The 19,039-nt window shown below is 61.9% G+C and overlaps 1 protein-coding gene across 1 annotated transcript in view; it reads right to left on the reverse strand.

Annotated features, from left to right (window-relative positions):
• Window positions 1–688: 688 nt before the first annotated feature.
• The window catches only part of SHROOM4 (shroom family member 4), a 29,531-nt gene continuing 11,180 nt past the window's right edge, over window positions 689–19,039 (reverse strand). Inside the window, exons 2-11 of the mRNA XM_078380827.1 lie at window positions 18,505–18,656; window positions 13,548–13,679; window positions 9,828–12,075; window positions 9,327–9,388; window positions 7,633–8,352; window positions 6,864–6,970; window positions 6,501–6,777; window positions 5,805–5,991; window positions 5,116–5,388; window positions 689–3,943 (exon numbers count right to left, since the gene is read on the reverse strand). Coding sequence (XP_078236953.1) covers window positions 3,674–3,943; window positions 5,116–5,388; window positions 5,805–5,991; window positions 6,501–6,777; window positions 6,864–6,970; window positions 7,633–8,352; window positions 9,327–9,388; window positions 9,828–12,075; window positions 13,548–13,679; window positions 18,505–18,656 — 4,428 coding nt within the window. The 3' untranslated portion in view covers window positions 689–3,673. The remainder of the gene's footprint in view (window positions 3,944–5,115; window positions 5,389–5,804; window positions 5,992–6,500; window positions 6,778–6,863; window positions 6,971–7,632; window positions 8,353–9,326; window positions 9,389–9,827; window positions 12,076–13,547; window positions 13,680–18,504; window positions 18,657–19,039) is intronic.

Raw genomic sequence — 19,039 nt, forward strand, 5'->3', positions numbered from 1 at the left:
GATCTCAGGATGTCAGGACTGACCCACCTTAGAGGACTGTGTTACGTACACCGTCACAGTAAAAGGAATTGTGCTTTAACCTCTACTCTTCTGCTCACCTGCCCTGAAGGATGGCAACCTGTGGCACAGAAACCACAAAAGGACACACTCAAAGGTTCTTTTACGGTCCAAGGGGAAAGTTTTGTGACTCACACGGAAAGTGCAGGGCAGCCACATTGGCTGTAAAACAGAATCCTCAAATCAGTGCCCGGGCAGACTCTTTTTTAAAGGCAGGGCAGTCGCTTGCAGAGAATGTGATGCCCCTGGAAAGATGTGGCCACTGCGGGGATGATCGGGCTTCCTCTTGATCTCCGCACTCGGCGTTTTGCAACAAGACACAGACCACCTCCTTGGGAGCAAGAAGGCTCTCCCCTCTGATCCTGAAGTCCTTTGGGGTGGGCATCGTCCCACCATGAGTAGACTGGACTCTGCCTGATTTGGGGCAGGACGGGAGGATTCCTTAAGACCTGGGCAGCATCTTCCCCACCCACCCCACCCCACCCTTGCAGGAGCTTCCTCCCTTTGTTGATGCAATCAACGTTTGTGTTGTGGAGGGGGGGCTGCACTGACTGGCCTGGGGGAGAGGGGGCTGTGCTTGGCCACTGGTTTTGAGCAGCTGCTCTCCTGTAGAAATAACCACACGGGAGGCTAGGCAGCATTAGCACCATTTAATGCAAGGGCATGTGATTGTACTCTCACTCCCCCCTCCCCACCTCTTCCCTCCCCCACCACACCAAGGCTCAGGTTGCCTGGAGTGGGGGGGACCAAACAGAAACAAACACCCGCAAAAAATGCAACCGAAAAGTTCCCAGGGTGGAAACGCTGGAGAGCAGCTGAGAGAGAAGGAAGCACAACGCAATATCCAGCCGCTTCTGCCTTGAAGAGCAGAGGAGCAGAGAGTGTTGGCACTTACGGAGAGGCTGTCCTGATGCCCGAGAGGGAGGCTCAGCCAAGCCTGGAAGGGTAAAATGGGGCAGGTGGGCAGCAAGGGGGGGGGAGGGCTGCAAAGCAACAGAAGATTGAGAAGTCAGAGAGAGATGGTCCTCAGAACGTTCTCCTTTGACGAGGGGCCTCTGGTGCAAGTAGTCTGGTCTGAGGGAGGGAGGGAGGGAAGGAAGAGGAGGAAGGGGCTGCGAACCTCAGCCTGGCCAGGTCCGTCCTGGCAAAACCGACCTGTCAGGCTGGGAGGAAAGTCCTGCAGTAACTAAGGGAATCCCATGGGGTGGAGGCTGTGGCCCTGGGGGGACTTGGGGGATGGGGTGGAGAAAGGGGCAGGGGCTGGACCAGGAACACCTCTGCCCAGGGAATACTGCGGGGGGGGGAATAGGAAGGGGAGGCCCAGTGGAGGACCCACCACCAGAAAAACAAGCAGCGGGGGGGGGGGGGCTGCTGGCTTTCCTGCTCATTCAGAGGCAAAATCCAGTTAGGCAGCCCCATGAGGGTCCCTGAAATAAGTTCCGGGGGGGGGGGCTGCAAAGGTCCCTAGCTGCAGCGGTGGGAGGAGCTCAACTGAGGATGCTTATTCATGTGCGGGGGGGGGGCTGGCAGGGGAGCAAGATGGAAACTCCTTCATAAAAGAGAGGGTGGGGGAGAAGGTCTCAGCTAGGGTGGGGGCTCAGGGCTCAGGGCTTCTCCCTGCTTCACATCCCCGACCTCTTCTCACCCTCCCCGTTCGCCACCCTCCTGGCCCTTAAGCTCCGTCAGGGGCCCCTTGGTTTTCAGGCAGGAGGGGGAGATGCCCCTCCCTGCTCCACCCAGCAGCCCCCTCCCTGCTCTCTCTTTCCAGGCAGAAAGAGTCTGCTCAGACCGTGGTGAGGGGGTTAAACAGGGAGCCTAGGCTTCCAGCATTGTTTCAAACACAATGGAGAGGAAGAGGATGTTGGGGCCGGGAGATCTGTGGCAGGATCCCAGCGCATTCCTTGGGCCACAGAAATGTATGTGTTCGGGAAGACAGAATGGAAAGCGGAGCCATTGAGTCCTCCAGCCCCACAGGAAAAACCCACAGGATCCCTCAAGAGCAGCCCTTCCTTGCTGGGAAAAACAGCCTTCCAGACACAGGAATCAGGAAGAGGAAGACCTGGAATGCACCCCCTCCTCTTCCCCCCCCTTTTGCAAGGAGAGGACATGGGGGCTGGCTTGGAGGGGGGGAACAGCCAGGGAGGGGGACTCCTGGACTGCACTGAGGCCTGGGGTAATGGGGCCTTTCCTTCAAGCCCCACGGCTGCCTTAAGGCACTATTTTGCATGACAACAGCTCGGCCAGCAGCCAAGGGGGGGGGGGCTGCACCGGAGACCTCTCCCTGCACCCAGAAGATGCTGCCCTTTATCAAGGTGTCTCTCATACCAAAGGCATTGCAGTAGCTCTGCTTCAAAGAGCAAGGAGACATTCTTTGGGAGTCCAAGGCACACCAGGCTGGACTTGTTTTTTTGGGGGGGGGGGGTTGAGTCCTGGTGCTGGGGCCCAGCCCTAAATGCGCAGCTGCTCCTGCAGGGCCTTCTCAGAGCCATGATGGGGAAGGGGTTTCCCTCGGAGGGCGGAGCGGCTCTAAGGCTGCCAACAGGCACCAGGTGAGGGTTGGTGCAGAAATCGCTTGGAGGTGGGGCGTTGGTCTCCCTGCCGAGGGGACATGTCCCCCCAAAGGAGACCAAGCCGTGGGCAGCGGCCAGGCAAGGCGAGTCGGCCCAGAGGGTCCTTCAGCGGCTCTTCCATCTGGATGCCTGTCAGGGGCTCTCAGGGCAAACCAGAGCAATGATTCTTTCCTGTTTTGGACCAAGAATCTGGCCAGGGGTTCTCCGGGAAAGGAGGGGAAGGGCTATCTCGGGGCACAAAGCAGCCGTCCCCCTTTGTTGCACCTGCTGCTTCTCTTGTGAAGACGAGAGGACGCTTGTCAAGGGGGTCTGCAAAGCGCGAGGCCTCCTCCAAGGCTGCCACGGGCACAGGGAGCTCAGGATCACCTTGGCAGAACCGGCTGTGTGGCCCCCACAGGCCGCCCGCCCTCCCGCCAGCCAGGCCCAGCATCTCCGTGACCCAACCCACCATCCCTGACTTAAGCTGGAAACATGGTTATTTGCATCCAGGGAGGAAAATAAATAAAGCTGGGGAAGGGGACGAGGAGGCTCCTGGGGACTCAGGAACACCAGGGGTGGAATGGGGCCAACCTGGGCAATCAGCCGCCACCACCGCAGGGGGGGAGTCCTGCCACTGCTTAGGGGGCTGGCATGCGTTTCCTTTCGTCATCGTTCAGCTGGCTTCCCAAGAGAGGGGAAGGCGAGGGATGGTCTCTGAGCAAGCCCCCATTTGCCTGCCTGTGCAGGAACTTCTGCCTTCCAACAGGGCTCCATGACCCACCCGCCCCCAGCCCCCCCCATTCTTCCTGAGCAGCCATAACACCACCCATCCCAAAGGGGGGCAGGCACCGTCTTCTGGCCAAAGGGCACATGGGGGATCCCAGCCTCCCCTGGCACGGAGGGTGGCTGGGCAGGCACACGGTGATTGGCATGGCAGTCTTTGGCAAAACGGCTCGTTCCTGAGGGCAGGAATGCAGCAGGCAGCGAGTGCCCGGAGGGTCGTGATCCAGGACCAAGGCCCCCGTGGGCGCGCATGTGTCTCCCGGCAGCCACCAGACGGGGCCCCGCTAGTACTCCCGGGCGCCCCGGCGCAGGCTCTCCCGCAGGCAGCGCAGCTGCTCCTCACCCAGCTTGATCTTGTCCTCCAGCTGCCGCTGCTGGATGGCCAGGGCTGACTTCATGCGCACAAAGTGCTGGTAGTCCTGCAGCTGCTCGCTGGGCAGGCGGCAGGACACGCTGGCAAAGACCACGCGCTCCCGCCGAGCCACGTGCTCCTGGAGCTCCTTGGCGTCTTCCAACTGGGCCATCAGCTGCCGCTTTTTTTCCAAGAGGACCAGCTGGTGGGAAAGGAAGGAAGGAAGGAGAGAAGAGTCATGCCCCGGAGCGCCCAGGCACACCCAAAGGCGGCAGTGAAAGTCCTCATCGTGAGGGCCCCAATCCCCCAGGGAGAGATCACGCCAGCAGCCAGGACTGACATCCACCACCACCCCTTCAGAGTTACAGCCTGACCAAAGCCAACCACCATCATCTTGCTTTCACGGGGAAGGCAGTGACCAGGGATGGGCATGCTGGATCTTGTGCCTCCCATCCTCCCTTCAAGGCCAATGCATGGCGGCCGCGGGGCCCGCCTCCCCTTCATGGCTAATTCAAGCACTCCGCAGGACAGAATCCTCAGAGGGGAGGAGGTTTCCTGCCCCTTCCCAATCCCGCTTCCCCCACACTTTCACAGATGATGCTTAAACTTGTTTTCCCTATGCTGATTTTAAAAACAGCATCATCGGGGTGACTCAGGGCTCCTTGCCCGGTGGAAATCCTCCCCCTCCCAGCTGCCACGCTGCTCCCTGCAAAGAGTGATGAGGAGGGGAAGGGCGGATGCAGCAGGAAAGCCGCTGTGACTCTCGGTCAGGGCCAGAAGCCGCCTCTGGCCCTGGAGCCGCGGCTCTGCCTCCTCTCCAAACTGGAGGCACGGCCAGTGAAAGCCACACCTTTTAAAAAGCATGCCCTTCAGGTGACGGCCGGCCCTCAGGTTCTGCATCAGGGAAAGCAGCGGTTCCACTGCCCTGCCTGGAAGGGATATTGATCGGGTCATCTGGCAAAGAGTCACAGCAGTCTTGAGAGATATATTTGCAAAGGCTTTCACGGCCAGGATCTAATGGTTGTTGTGGGTTTTCCGGGCTCTTTGGCCGTGTTCTGAAGGTTGTTCTTCCTAAAGTTTTCGCCAATCTCTGTGGCCATGGGCATCTTCAGAGGACAGCACTCTGGCCACAGAGACTGGCGAAACGTTAGGAAGAACAACCTTCAGAACACGGCCAAAGAGCCCGGAAAACCCACGACAACCAGTCCTGCGAGAGGCCCAGACTCAGAGCCAGAGGTGGAGACCCCAAGCTAGTTCCGCAGCAGCAGCGAGGCCACGGCTGGCGGAAGGGTCTCTCCCTCCCGAGTGCGCCACCTTCGTTCTGAACCCTAACCCTCCCCTTTCTCCTCTGCCCTGGCTGGGATCTTTCCCCACCTTTTCCTCCTCTGGAGCTTCCGAATCCAGGCCCCCCAGGGTGTTCTCTACCCGGGCCAGCCTCCCGGAAAGAGAGAGCAGCAGGCTGACCACTTTGTCGAGGTCTCCGATGAAAAGGCGGAACTTCTCGTACTCCTGGCTCTTGCAGGCCCCCTTGACGTGGCTCTCCACTTCCCTCCCCAGGGCCGTGTTGGCATTCATGTCGTCCTGAAGGCCTCGCTGTGCTTCCTGCAGCACCGCCAGCTTCCGGCTGATGCTCTCAATCAACTGTACCTGGAAGGCAGGGGGAACAGATCAGGGGCGCGGGCGGGGGGGGAGGGGTCAGGTCACCTTCAAAAGCAAATCATCTCAACAGCTTCTTTTCAAACTCTTTTTTCCTTCTCCTTGTTTGAAATGTTTTTTTTTTAAAAAAGTATTTATTATCCAAGAAATTGAAGTGAAAAAGACAAAACAACTGAGAAGGCTTGCTTTATTAGCCCTTCACTGCTGCAGCTCAGAAACCACGCTTCCCAGCAATCCTGGGAGACACGATGGTCGGTGGCCGTGGATTCGCCCAGATAGTTAAAGCAGGCCTTGGGGCTTCATGCCGGCCAAGATGCTGCACCTTAACCGAACAAGCATATTGCTGGAAAACCCGAGCAAGGCCGCCAGAGTCTTCTCCAGCCCCCTCCCTTCCCCCTCCCAGTCACCTTCTTCCGGGCCAGGTCATAATCCAACTCCTCTTCCTCCTCTGAGCTGATCCCCACTGATTCAGGCGTCTCCTTTGCCTGGCCGGCCGGCTTGGCTTTGCTGTCCGAGGGGTTGCAAGAGACGGAGCCCGCGGCGGGGCTGGCGGTGCCTGCTCCACAGGCCGGGGAGAGAGACGGGGCCGGCTGCCTGCACCAAGAGAGGGCATTATGGAAAGAGTGGAACGGGGGGGGCGGGGGGGGGCACCAAGAGGACCACAGTGGCAGACAGGCAACATCTCCCAAGGAAACAATTCACCCAATACAGCTGCCTCAGCAGGGCTGGACGACATGGCTCTGAACCTGCTCCTTGGTGGACAAGGAAGGCTGAGGGTCAAGAGACCAGAAAAGGCCTCCTGAGAGGAGAGGAGAGGAGAGGCGGCCAAGGGCTACTCTTCCCCTTTTAGACTGACTTCAGACTGTCAACAGCTGAAGAGAATCAAGCATGTGTTGGTTCATCACCTCTCTAATTTGGTTCTCAGGATCTAAGAGTGTCTACTTCCTTCTTTGGGATTTGTTGACAAGCTGGAAATGTGGCTACTTGTTTCTCGAAGATATCTTGAAGATATTCGGCTGGGCCCCAACCCTCTCCTTCCACCAGCCTCTCCACAGAGCTGAAGCCCCCCCCCGCCCAAGCCCATTTAACCAAGCATCACCTACCTCTTGGGCAGGGCTGCCCCACCTGCGTGGGCCTGCCGGTCCCACTCTCCCCACGCGGGGCTGTCGCTGGGCGAGAAGAAGTCTCCCATCACCTCCGTGGCCGTCACCCGTCCCAAGGCAGGGCTCAGCACCCCCGCGAGGGAGCGGTCCTGGCCCGCCACCTCTCTCATCAGCTCCTCCGAGTTCAGCCGGAAGGGGGGCGAGGGGCCAGCTGGGGCCAAGGGACCCCTCTCCTTCGCTGCTCCGTGGAAGGCCTTCTCTGGCTCTTGAGAAGCTGCTGGGAAAGAGAGGAGGGCAAATCAGCAGGGCTGCCGGGAAGACAGAGACCCCGGCCGGCACTCACAAAGAGGGAAAGACACTCACCCAGGTTCCTGGCATCTTCCTCCTGTGTCCTGCCAGTTGCTGCTCCGTGGGGTTCCTTCGGCCACTGGGGGTCAGGAATGGCTTCCTCCTCCAAGGAGCTTGTGGGCCTGGAAGCACAAAGCCCGCCAGTCAGAAGGGGAGCCTCTCTCTCTCTCTGCCAGGAGCTGTGCGGATCCTACCTGCTCCCCTGCCTTCCACTCCTTTGGGCTCGCGTGGGTGCTCCCTTTCCTTCAGCCTGCCCTCCTACACGCAGACGGCAGTATAGGGCGTCATTTATAGCGGCTGCTCTGCGCCCCTCTCCCCATCCGAGGGGATTTTATATTTAACGACTGGGCACAAGTTTCCAAAATAAGTCAATACAATAGCCGCCCCCCCCCAATCTTCCCACCCAGAGAGAGCTCAGCCTTTTCCCTAAAGACCTCCTCCCCTTCCCCAAGTTATTGATCCTCAGGAATTGGCTCAGGAATCAATGCTCCACCCCCACTGTGCCCCCCCCTCCCCAAAAGGCTCTGGCTGGGTTAGGGTTCAGAGCCTGCCTGTGTTCACAGAATCACGGAACTGCGGACACGGAAAGGACCCCGAGGGCCACCGAGTCCACCCCCCCCGGCAATGGTGAAATGAGGAAAGACCCATTTCCCAGCCTTGCCCCCTCCCCTTCTGCCCAGATGGTCCCTCCCTCCTGGTGCCATCTTTCCCTTCAACCCCTGCCACCCAGAAGCAACGGGACAGTTATCCCCCGACCCCCACGCCACCCCCCCCTCCCTGGGACCTCTGCCCCAGGATCGAAGCAGCAGCCGGGAGACTGACCTGGAGGAGCCGCTCCGATCGCTGGGGGCAGTCGCGACCGGTGACCACTCCGGACTCCGGCGGCAGGGAGCGTTGTGGCAGCAGTGGTGGAGGCTGCGTTGCGCCCCAGGGGAGGGGGCTTCCGAAGGGCCGGCGTGGGGGGACGGCGGTTGCTGGGCCGCCTCCTTCCACCGCTGCTCCACAGGCAGGCTCTGGGACCGCTGTCTCGCCGCGTCGTCGCTCTTCTGTCCAGGGGCGGGGGGGGTCCTCCGGAGGGGTGGAGGGGCTGGCCTTGGAGGGAAGCAGCTGGTGGTGGGAGGCACGCCGTGGGTGGTACTTCTCCCAGTTTGGGGGCGGGGGCCGCGGAGGGGGCGGCCCCTTCCTTTTGGCCCTCCCGGGCGATTCCAGTCCGGCCTCTTCTAACCTGGCGAGAGGGGCTTCCCGCTGGGGCTCCTTTCCCGAGGCAGCGCTGGCGGGTTCTGCACAGAGGTGGCTTTCCGAGTATGCCCTTTCCCGCAGGGGGGGCTTCCCGGCTTCTTCGTAGGCTGGATTCTCAGCGGCCTGCCCGGGCCTTTCGTGGTCCCAAGAGAGGTTGCGAGTGGACGTGGTGCGACAGAAAGGAGCCCACTCCGGCTCGGTGTTCTCGAAGCGGGTCCAGAAGGGGCTCACCCTGGCAAAGCCCATCTTCTGTGGGGCCAACTCACTGCGGGGAGGGAGGGGGGAAGCAAGAGGAAATGCCTGGATCAAGGAGGCTCAGTTTCCCCACCCAGAGGTGGGGGGGGGTCCTTGCTCTTCAGGAGGGGGCAAGACCGACTCAGCCCCTGCAGGCAAACGCCCAGCCTCCTCCCTGTCAGGAGCAAATGCGTCCTCTGGAAAGAAGCAGCCCACACTTGCTCCAAGTTCCAGCCTCTCTCTTTCCGAAAGAGAGAAAGAAAATTAAAAAAAAAACCCATTGGGCATTGGGTCAAGACTTACACCTCTCTCTCTCTGCTCAGAACAAAAGAAGCCAAAGCACCAAGGGACCATTTTCCCACCCCCAGTGCCCGCGCCAGAAAGATGCTTGCTTGGCAGGGGAATAAACCAGGAACCCTGCACGTCCCAGAGAGGGCGGCAGTGACTCTGACCCCAAACGGGAGTCTCTGTGGGACCTTAAAAGGCCAAGCTGGGAGGCAGAGTGAAAGGCTTACTGGGGGGGGGCAGGAATGCTTCAGCCCAGAGTGACATCACCTCTGCCTCTCCTGTTTAGGCAAAAGATTGCAGGAAAGCCTCCCAAGATGCCCGGTGGAACGAGGTGTTGGGAGGTTGCCCGAACGAGGGCCAACGGGTCTGGAAAGCCCACAGAGAGACATGTCCACCTAACAAGAAGCCCAGGGAGGGCATGGCATCTCTCTCCCCATGAGCAACAATAGAGGGGGACGAGGTGGCTCGCCCCCCCGCCCTCCGGCCTACAAGAACTGCCCCCCCATGCTCTGCCGGATCACCCAAGAGACATCACAGATGTCAAGAGAGGTCCTGGATTTTGCCTGTGGGGCCCACAAGTAGGGGGCAGTGGGTGGTATGGGGCCAGCGTTGCCAGGATGCCCTGCCTTCGGGCACCCGGGAGGGACCAAGGTTCAATGTTTCCTGCCTTCTCCCCCTCCCACATGCCCCCCCCCCCCGCAGTGCAAGGCTGCTTACCTCATGGACTGGCTGCTCTTCCTGTTTACAGCTGGAGGCTCCCATTCATCGGAAGGAAATTCCTGGACAAATGAGTCAGAGGACGAGGAGGAGGTGAGGCTGGGATGGAGGGGCTGCGGGTCTTCTGGGAGAAAACCCATAACCCCCTGCCCCACGTGGCCCTCCCTTCAGCCTCACCAGCCTGGGCAGTGGTAGAGAAGACAGAGTGCTCCAAAGAGTGATCTCCCTCCCCCTCCCCCCCCTCCCCCTCCTGCTGACAGGATTGGGGTGCTGAGGGCATGGGGCTGAGCCTCTCCTACTGGGGAATTTCACAGCCACTGGGAGGCAGGACCTCCAAGCCAAGAGAGCTGGGCAGGGGAATGCAGGAGCAGGAGCTGAGCTCATCTGGGGGACCTCAGGTGCCAGGGCGGTGAAGCGGGGCCAGTCCCCCTTGAGCCCAGCGTCCTTCCCCACACACACACACACACACACAAGCTCTGTGCGCAGCTAAGGGACCCTTACCTTCCTCGCTGGCCAGGGCCCAGCCTCGTCCAAGCACTTGTGAGTTCCCAGGCAACAACAGTCGCTGTAGCGGGTCCAGGCCGGGCGAGGGTGGCAGTGGTGGGCGCAGTGGCTGGCGGGCACCGGCAAGCTCCTCTGGTGCAAGGCAGGGCACCTCTCCCCATAGCAGTAGGTACAGGCTTCACGAGGGGCGCAGGAACAGGGCAGGGGCTGCCAGCAGTCACAATCCCCCCGATGTCGAGCCGAAGGCTGGCAGCACGCGAGGGCTTCCCTGTGGAAGTCTGGGTAGACGGGGGGCGAGGGCAACCCGTAGGCCTGGTCCATGGAGTGGCGCCGCATGGCCAGGTGCTCAGAGCCCACGGGCTGGAAAGTGTTCTGCTCCTCCGCCTTGGGGGCCTGCAACCCCCCAAGCCTGCTGTGCCGGAGGTGCGTGTATCCGGACGGCAGCGGCTTGCTCGTCTCCTCAAAGAATTTTCTCCTGTCTGCAAAAGGCAGGAGTCCCGACTCGTCCGGAAAATGGGACAGGGGTTCCGGCTGAGTCGCCGGCGAGCCCTCATGGTGCGGCTGCAGCTTGTGCTCCGGAGACCATCGCCAGCGTCCGCTCCGCCCAGGAGCTGGGGGCAGAGGCTTTGGGGGCCGCTCCGGCACCGGCTCCTGGGCCCTCCAACGGGGCTCCGGGGCCAGAAGGGCCCGACCAGGGTTGTGGGTGTTGCCCTCCCCCACAAAGATGCTCAGCTCCGACCCCCAGCGCCTGGCGCTCAGGCTGAAGCCGGGCGGCCTGGCCTCCACCGGGGGTGGCGGCGGAGAAGGGGCAGGGGCTGGAGCTGGGGGCGGCGGGGAAGGAGGGGTGGGGGAGACGTTGGGGGGCTCTTCTGTTTCCCGCACTGTCTCCTCCCCACCCAAGAGCACCCCAGAGCCCTTAGCTTTCTGCAGTTGGGCCTTGCGCCACTGGATCTCATGGCGCAAGTTGGTGGCGAAGCGGTCACTGCGGCGGCGCATCTGGGCAGAGCGGTGCTGCATCGACCCGCCTTTCCTGGGAGCCGAGGGGGCCCCTTCTGCATCCCGGACCCCCTCCGTAGCAGCATTCAGGGAAGGGGCCGCTGGGAAGTCCCTGCCGGCCGCATCTCCAGCCGGCTGCCGTGGCGAGGGTGACCCCAACTCGACGGAAGCGCTCCGGGGTCTCTCGTGTCCAGGGTGCCGGCCTTGGGGGGAACAGGAGCCTCCCCCCCACCCCGGACGAGAGTGGCCAGGAGAGGCACAGCTGCCCTGATCCTGATCCCGATCCCGATCCCGCCACGGCTCGGGGGTTCTGGGACCTCTTTGCTCAGCGTGCAGCGGAGACACAGTCCAGCGGGGGTCCTCCTGGCCGGGGGCCACGTGCAGGGCCTGTAGCTGGGCAGCCAGCAGGTGCTCGGGGGCGCTGTGCCGGTGGCCCAAAGGGCCCGGCCAGCTGGCCTTCCAGGCAGAGGAGCTCATGTCGTGGGGGCCCAGCTCCCCCTCCTGCTCCTTTCTTTCCATGCCGTGGGGGGGATGGCTTTGCGAGGGGTGCCCCCCCACCTGCTCATTCAAGAGAGACTCTGTGCTGGAGGCACCCTTCTCCATGGGTGGGGGGTGGGGGTCCGCGTGGGAGCTCAGCAGGTAGTACTGTTCGGCAGACAGAGAGCCCTTTGCGTGCCCGGCGGAGGCCGGCTGCCCACTCGGCCCTCGAGGGTCCCTGCCTTGGGGGCACAGAGACGAGTCTGAAGTCCACCGCCCCTTCGGGTGCAGGGAGTCCACCCCGGTGGCCTCTGGCGGGGCGTTGCAGGCCCGCAGGCTGTCCTGCCTCACCGGAGGCAGTGGAGGGGGGGCAGCCCCTTTGGCCAAGCCAGAGGAGGGGTTGGCGGGAGTGCAGGAGGCTGGCCGGAGGCCGGGGGCCAGCAAGGCGGCTGGAGAGTGCCGGCTGGCCGGCTCACTGCCCTCGCTGCCCGTCTGGAGGTACCGGTGGTCCGGCAGGAAGCCCGGCGGGTGGCCTTCGGCAGGGCTGTTCTCCTCGGGTCTCAGGGCAGAATCAGAGGTGGTCGAGCTGGCCGAGAAGGAGCTGTAGGCAGAGTCCCGCTTGTTCTGGAACATGGCCTGGTCGATGGGGGAGAGGCTGCCCTCGTAGTAGGAGGTCTGGCTGGGAGGGTCCAGGCTGTCCATGCTCCCCAGCGAGCTGCTCTTCTCTGTGCTGCAGTGGCGGGACAGGGGGGTCCAGGGCGAGGAGAGGTCGCTGGCGGAGGAGGAGGAGGGAGAGGAACATCCACGTGAGGAGGAGGAGGAGGATGCTGGACACCTGTACCTCTCCCCCCAAAAAAGCCCCAAAGCCCACGGACCGCCCTGCCACACACCCTGATCCTGAGCTGGGCCCCTCTTGTCCAGAGCCACTTCCTGCCTGAATGGCTCCTGCTCTGAGTGCGAGGGGCCTCTCACCCCAAACCCCGCCGCCCCTGGGTTCTACTGCCCTTGCCCCATCAAGGAACAAGGCTGGCTGCGGGGGGGGGGCTCGCTTGCGGGTAGGGAGAGGGCGGATGCCAACCTCCTCCCTCAACCCAGCTGGTTTCCCCAAAGCAGTCTCATGTCTTCAGGGGTGACCTTTGAGTTTCAAAAGTGCGGGTGGCGTGGGAAGAGGGGGGGCCAGTCTCTCTCTCTCTCTCTCTATATATATATATTGCCTTGGGCGCCTTTGGTCTCAGGAAAGAGGCTCGGGAAGGAGCAGAGAGTTTTTGTGGCAGGGAGAGAGGAGATCCCCATCCCAGCCGCCTCCGGAGCTGCAGCTAATTTGGTCTGGAACGGAAAAGGAGCCTTTTGGGGCAGGGCGGGGCTGGCACCAGAGTGTTCCTGCCATCCATGGCACACCCTCCGCCCTGGAGAGAACTGGCAGCGCCCGCCCGCCCCGCCCCCTCGTCACTTGGGCAAGAGATCTGGAATGCATGACCCCCTCCCGCTGGCAGATAGAGCGGCCCGGGAGCCGCCTCCCTTCCTGACGGGGAGGAGCGCAAGCAAGCTCAGCCCAAACACATACGCCAAGCAAAGGAAGGGGAAATATTGGGGTGTGGGAGCCGGCCCAGCAAACCATCCCGTGTGATGCCCCAGCGCTGGGGAGGGAAAGGAAGGAAGGAGCCAGACCACCGGGAGACGCTCCCACGGGCCCAGTGGGGCGGGCAAGCAGGCAGGCAGGCAGGCAGGCAGGCAGGCAGGCAGGCAGGGGGAAAGGGGTGGCGGTGGTGGGGCAGCAATGCCAACACCCTCCCCTGTGCTCCCAGGCAGGGCAAGGCAAACACTTGCAGAAGGCCCTGAAGGAAACTGGGCCCAAAGCAGGACTGCCCACTCCTCCAATCTGGCCAGGGAGGCTGCCTTCTGCCAGGGCAAAAAGGCTCAGCAAAACAGGGGCGGCCCACGACCCCCAAGGCCCACAAGGGGACCGGGAACACGACTCCCCGCCATTAGTCCGCTGGAGCAACACCAACCAGGAGCCTGCCCTTGGCCTAAGCCCTTGAGGGATGCTCCCATGCCTTTGGAACAGCCCCTGGTTTGCCTCTGTGTGTGTGTGTGTGTGTTTGGGGGGGGGGGACACCCATCTATGCCTCAAAAGAGAGACCCAGGGGAGGGGCTGTCGTCCCTTGGCAGCAGGCATCTAAGGCACGGGGGGTGTGTGCCAGAGTGCCTGGACTGCGTCCCCCCCACTCCCGACCCCCCACTCACCTGGTGTCACATCCCGAGTGCCAAGAGAGGCTGAAGGCATCAGCGGGGCAGGGCATGGCGGTCGTCTCAGTCCGGGCCTCGGAGAGCTTGGCCAGGTGCCATGAGTGTGGCCGGAGGATGGGCACGTTCCTTCTGCCAGTCGGAAGGCAAGATATGGGGGAGGGGGGGTCCGGAATGAGAAGGAACAGCACTCATGAGGAGTCCCCCCCACACACACACACACTTCTGCCCACCCTCAGCTGGCCAGGGAGCTTCAGAGAAGCCCAGGGAAATGGGGGAATCCCAATGGATGTAAGGGGCCTCCCCAGTGAGGCCACCTCTGTGCCCCACAGCCCAGCTCCACTGGATCCTTCTCCCACCTGCTCATGTGCACCTGGCATCTCCTTCCCATGCACCCCACACCTACCCACCCATTCCCTTTGCCAGGGACAGCCTGACCCACTCTGCTCCCCAAGCCACCAGCAGCCGGATATTCCCTGCTCTTGGACTGGAGAATTCAAGGCATGCAGAAAGGTTGACACAAATACCTATGGATGGAAGGATGGATGGGTGGGAAAGGGGGGGAGGGAGGGAGGGAGAGGGGAAGACACCCCCTCCACCCCAGAAGTCACACGATCCATTGCAGAAGAGCTCTTTTGGAAAGCCAATGGAGAGCAGTCATCAGTGTATCGGTGGGAAGCATGGGGTGGGGTGGGGCAGGAACTGGGTTCAAGGGATGGAGATCCCTGGTCTCACACAGCAATCCTTTGGGGCAGTTTGGAGAGAGACATGCAAAGCAGCCGGCAAGAGGGGCTGGCTTTTTTCTTTCCCTCTCCGCTCTGTGTGTATATGTAGGCAGGGGCAGGGGGGACACCCCAGGTGGCCGGCGACTGCTGGAGATCTTTGGGGGTGTGCCTGGTGGTAGCCAGCCATTTTGCACCATGGCATCACCCTCCCCAACACCACACCAGAAGCAGGAGAGTACGAAGCCACTAGTGTTAGCCACGCCTCTAGAAAGCCAAGCACTACAGATGAGGGACTGAGGCCCGTCAAGGACTCCTATGGGGGTGTTGTGAAGATAAGTGCGCAACAGGGAGAACCACAAAACCCTCCATGGCCTGCATGGTAAGGAGGGAGGGAGGGAGGGAGGGGAAATGAGAGTGTACGTGAGACAGAGAGAGAGAGAGAGGCACGCAGGCAGGCACACACGGGCACATGTACAAGAGGCACTGCTGCTCCTGGTCAGAGAGCAAAACTGAGGAAACCCCCCCCCCAACCCGCCTCCCTCAAAAGACTTGGCAGCCAAGTGAAAAACCACAACAATGTTTGGTACACACAGTTTGTTTGCTTAAAATCCCCAGGCTGTGCCGTCTGAAGCAATCCTGGAGCCTGGCAAAGTCTGGATTTTTTTGGGGGGGGGGGGGACTGCCTGTCTCAGAACCCGCAAGGCAGCATGTCTGGAAAACTTGTTTCAAAACCCAAACTTTCCCAGCAGAGGCGGGAGAGCCTTCTTTCCCCAGGCAGGCAGGCAGGCAGGCTGGCAGGGGACGCTTGGGAGACTCCCACCGACGGAGCCCCAGGCAGGCGGGCAGGCGGGCGGGCTGTCGGAGGGAGAAGATCGGAGGAGGCCCCGCAAAAGGCAGCCCAGGGAGAGAAACTGGGAATGGAGGAGACCGCCCCACCCCAAGTCGTCCCCCCCCCCCGGGCTGGCAGGGTCAGGGCGTTGAGCCTGGTCGCCAGCAGCAGCCACCTTGGATGGCGGCATGCAGGGGGAGCAGAGGTGGAAGGCTGAGCGGTTGGGCAGGGCGGCCGTCACACCACCCAGTAAACAGAGGAAGCAGCCGGCAGCACTGAATCCGCCCAAGAGAGACCCGCCTCAGAGATGGGCAAGCAGCGGGGGCAAAACCCGGAGCGGAGCTGGGGGTGGGGGTTACTTCTCTTGAATCACAACTGCCAGGGTGCCCAGTGCTGGCCGGGGGATGCTGGGGTCCCTGAAGAGTAACCTTCTCAAGCCCTAAGTGGGAAGGTACACCAGGTGTGCTGCGAAGGACCACAGGTGGTACAGCTCCCTCTTGGCCCCCCCCCCCAGGATTGGAGAAGAGATGGGAGAAGCCACGCACGCCATCCGTCTCCCCCTCTGCCACATGCCCACAAAAGCACCAACACTCAGCAGACCAGCAAGCTGACACTGGGCCCGAAATCCAAACCGGGAACTTCCCAGCTGGCGCCCACCCACCGGCACAGCTAACCCAGGAGCCAGCTCAGAACATCCCAGGCAGGATTCCCATGGGAGGGGGGGGCTGGCAACCCCACGGGATCCTGCCCGGATTTCATGGGCACTCCTCTGGCGCCAGGAAGGCAAATTGCCCCCAAAGGCAAAGAGAGGAAGGAGCGGTTATGCCCCACGGGCGAGGGGGCAGACCCTGAACAAGGGGCCTCTCCTGCTCAACCGGCTGGCCAGCAGGCGCCCTGTGCAGGTGGCTGCCACAGCCAAGCGTCCGACTGGAGCCTTGCTCCAAGCCCCTCGCATGGCATGGGTGAGTGAGGCCACCCGCTCTGGTCAACCCTGCCACGCTCAGGCTTGGGGAAGAAGAGGGAAGGGTCGGTGTGGTCCGCACTCCCCCCACCCTTCCCGCAAGGGAGTAGATGGGTGTCGAGGGCCAAACCCCGGGGATCCCATACTCACCCCAGGAGGCAGCTCGTGGGACCAGGAGCTCTCCCTACACGCCTCCAGCCTACACAGAGCCGGGAACTGGGGGAAAGAGGCAGTTTGGAGGGGCTGGGCCCCGCAAGCCTGCCCAGGACAAGAGGGAGGGGTTCCTTGGGAGGGAGGGAGGGGTTTCCTGCTCTCTCTCCCCCCCACACACACACCACCACCTCCCAAGCAGCCCCACACACTCCCAGAGCTAGACACTATTCTCCTGTTCTCCCGGGCAGGAAGCAGTGAGGAAGCGATGTCCAGAGAGATAGTGCCTCGGCACAGACCGATATCAGAGGCCTGAGAGCCCCCCAAGGGACCGGGGTTTCCTGGCTCTCTGAGCAGCAACTGCCACCACGGCCGCCCAGCGGCGCCGCCTCCCCTCCCGGCTGCAGGACGTGAGGACACAGGACAGCTCGGCAAAGTGGCCTTCCACGCAAGGGCCCCGGCCGGCTGCAGGGAGCTGGTGGGTGGGGGGGAGGGGGGGAGGCACCGCCCGCAGGAGCCAGCCCGACGGACAGACGGACGGACGGACGGTGTCGAGGGCTGGGGCTCTGTCCCCACCAGGAAAGACGGAGCTTGGCCCAGCTGGGGGAATTCCAGCCCTCCCCTGGCTGAAGCAGCTGCAGCCTCCTCCCGACTTGGCCTCCGCACTCACCCTGCACAGGAAGCGGCTGGGACAGAGCGCAGGAAGGATGAGATCATTGCCGGCTCCGTGGTGGATCCCACCAGCGCATCGAGGCAAACGGAGAACCACCGGTGGGGCAAGGGGGCAGGCAAGGGAAAAGGGCAGAGGGGGGGGGCAGAGGCGACCACAAGCGCCCTGCTGGCCGCCCTCGCCGCTGCTCGGCTCGGAAGCCCCTCTACTCAGCAGGGCATTTGGAGAGTCCAAGGCGGTTTACTCCCAGGTAAATGGGCAGAGGTCAAGGCAGCCCTGGTGGGAAGAAGGGACATTCCAGACTCTGCGTGGCCCCTGACTTACCACCCCCCACCCGCACAGTCTTCAAGCCCTTCCGCAGACGGCACCGGCAGCAGCAGCAGCTTCGCTCTCGATGCAAAGGAGCCAAGTTGGAAAAGCAGCAGCACAAAAGCCTCATGGAAACCACGGGCCACACCCAAGCCTCGGAGCAAGCCAGAAGAGCGGGCAGGGGCAAACCTGCCTGGAGTCTCATTTTGCAGCTCTCCAGACAGGAAGCCGGCAGGATGATGCCTTCCCCTGCTCCGAGCCCTGCCACATTTGCAGATTACTCATCAGCCTTGTGTATGGGAATGCCAGGGAAACCTTTGCGCTCTCTCTCTCTCTCTCTCTCTCTCTCTTTAACCCTGCACCAGTTTCTCTTGCTGCCTTTCCTGAAGGAGGAGGAAGAGGAGGAGGAGGAAGAGCAGCTCTGGATAATTTGAAACGCTGCTCATTCTTCTGCCAGCTTGACTACATCCCATAAAGGAGAGTCTGGGTGCCCGCTTGGCCTCTCGTGCCCATTTTAAAAATTGCTTTGTTCTGTAGCACCAAGACAGTAAAAACTCCTACACTCTCTTTTCTTTCTTTCTTTCTTTCTTTGTATCTGAGCATTGCACAATTTAAAACTCCTACGCTGTTCGTCTGCTGTTTGTGGAGGGAGGGGAAGAAGGATGTAGCCGAAGGGAAAAACAAGCCGCTTCAGACCAACCCAAGTTCTTTCACGGGCGAGGAGGGGAGGAGGAGGAAGACACTCTCCCAGGCGCCCCTCCGCTGTTTGTCTTGGCCCGCAGCACGTGGTGAGGCCGGAGCGAATTCCTGCCACAGGACGGCGGGCGGCAGCAGCAGAAGCAGCAGCAGCAGCAGCAGCAGCACTTTGGAGCAAGGAGCTTAGGCTGCACTTCGGAAGCAGGAAGCAGGAGAAAGCTGGCCCTCGCCGCAGGGGGTGGGGTGGGGAGGACTCCAGCCTACTAGCCACTTGACTTGCCTTTCGGGTGGCCAGGCTTCTCACACGCCCCTCAGAAGGGTTCCTCCACCTCTGCTGCCAGACCCAAGGTGGTGGTGGTGGGGGGGGGAAGAAAAAAGGAGAAGGAGACGGGAGAGCAAAGCGTGGAACGGTCCATCTGAGGCTGCTGCTCCTGAGATCCAGTGGCCATCGTGGCTGAGAGATTCAGGGAGCTAGGGCTTCTACCTCGGCCACCCAGCTGCTTCCCAGTAACTCCAGAATGTTCTCAAGCTCTCAGGAGGGGCCGTGTGCAAAGTGCCCCCAGCCCCCTCCCCGGATGCCCCACAACATCTGGGTAACCACAGCTCATGCACCTCACCTCCGCAGGATCATCTTCAGAGTGCGATAGGAGCCCTTGATGAGAATGAGCGCCTCCTGGCGGGAGCCATAGAGGGGAGTGCCGTTGATGTTCACAAGCTCGTCCCCGGAGCGCATCTTCTGGGACAAAGCGGCCTTCCCGCCATCCTCCACCTGGGCAGAGAAACGGAGACGACCAGACAGGGAGAGCGTAAGAGCAGGAAGGTCTGTCCACTTCGGGGGGGGAGGGGGCTCCTCAAGGGAGGGAAGGTAGGGCGGCGGCTGGGAGGGGCTGCAGGTCCAATCAATCCCCAGGAGTATTTCCAGGCAGGGGCCTGGAGGACCCCTCTGCCGGGAAGGCCCCCGGAGGGCCGTGGCAGCTGCCGGTCAGGGCTGGCAAGACCAGGGCGGAGAGACCACGGAGCTGACCCCACAGACAGCCGTTCCTCATGCTCCTATGAAGACGACGCAGAGGTGCTCCCTCAGCTACTCATCCAGAACTGAAAGATGACTATCCAGGAGAACCAGTCAGACCCCAGTTTTGAGAAGTTCCTTTT

The sequence above is a fragment of the Pogona vitticeps genome, chromosome 11 (assembly GCF_051106095.1).
Source record: "Pogona vitticeps strain Pit_001003342236 chromosome 11, PviZW2.1, whole genome shotgun sequence".
Taxonomy (NCBI): Eukaryota; Metazoa; Chordata; class Lepidosauria; order Squamata; family Agamidae; genus Pogona; species Pogona vitticeps.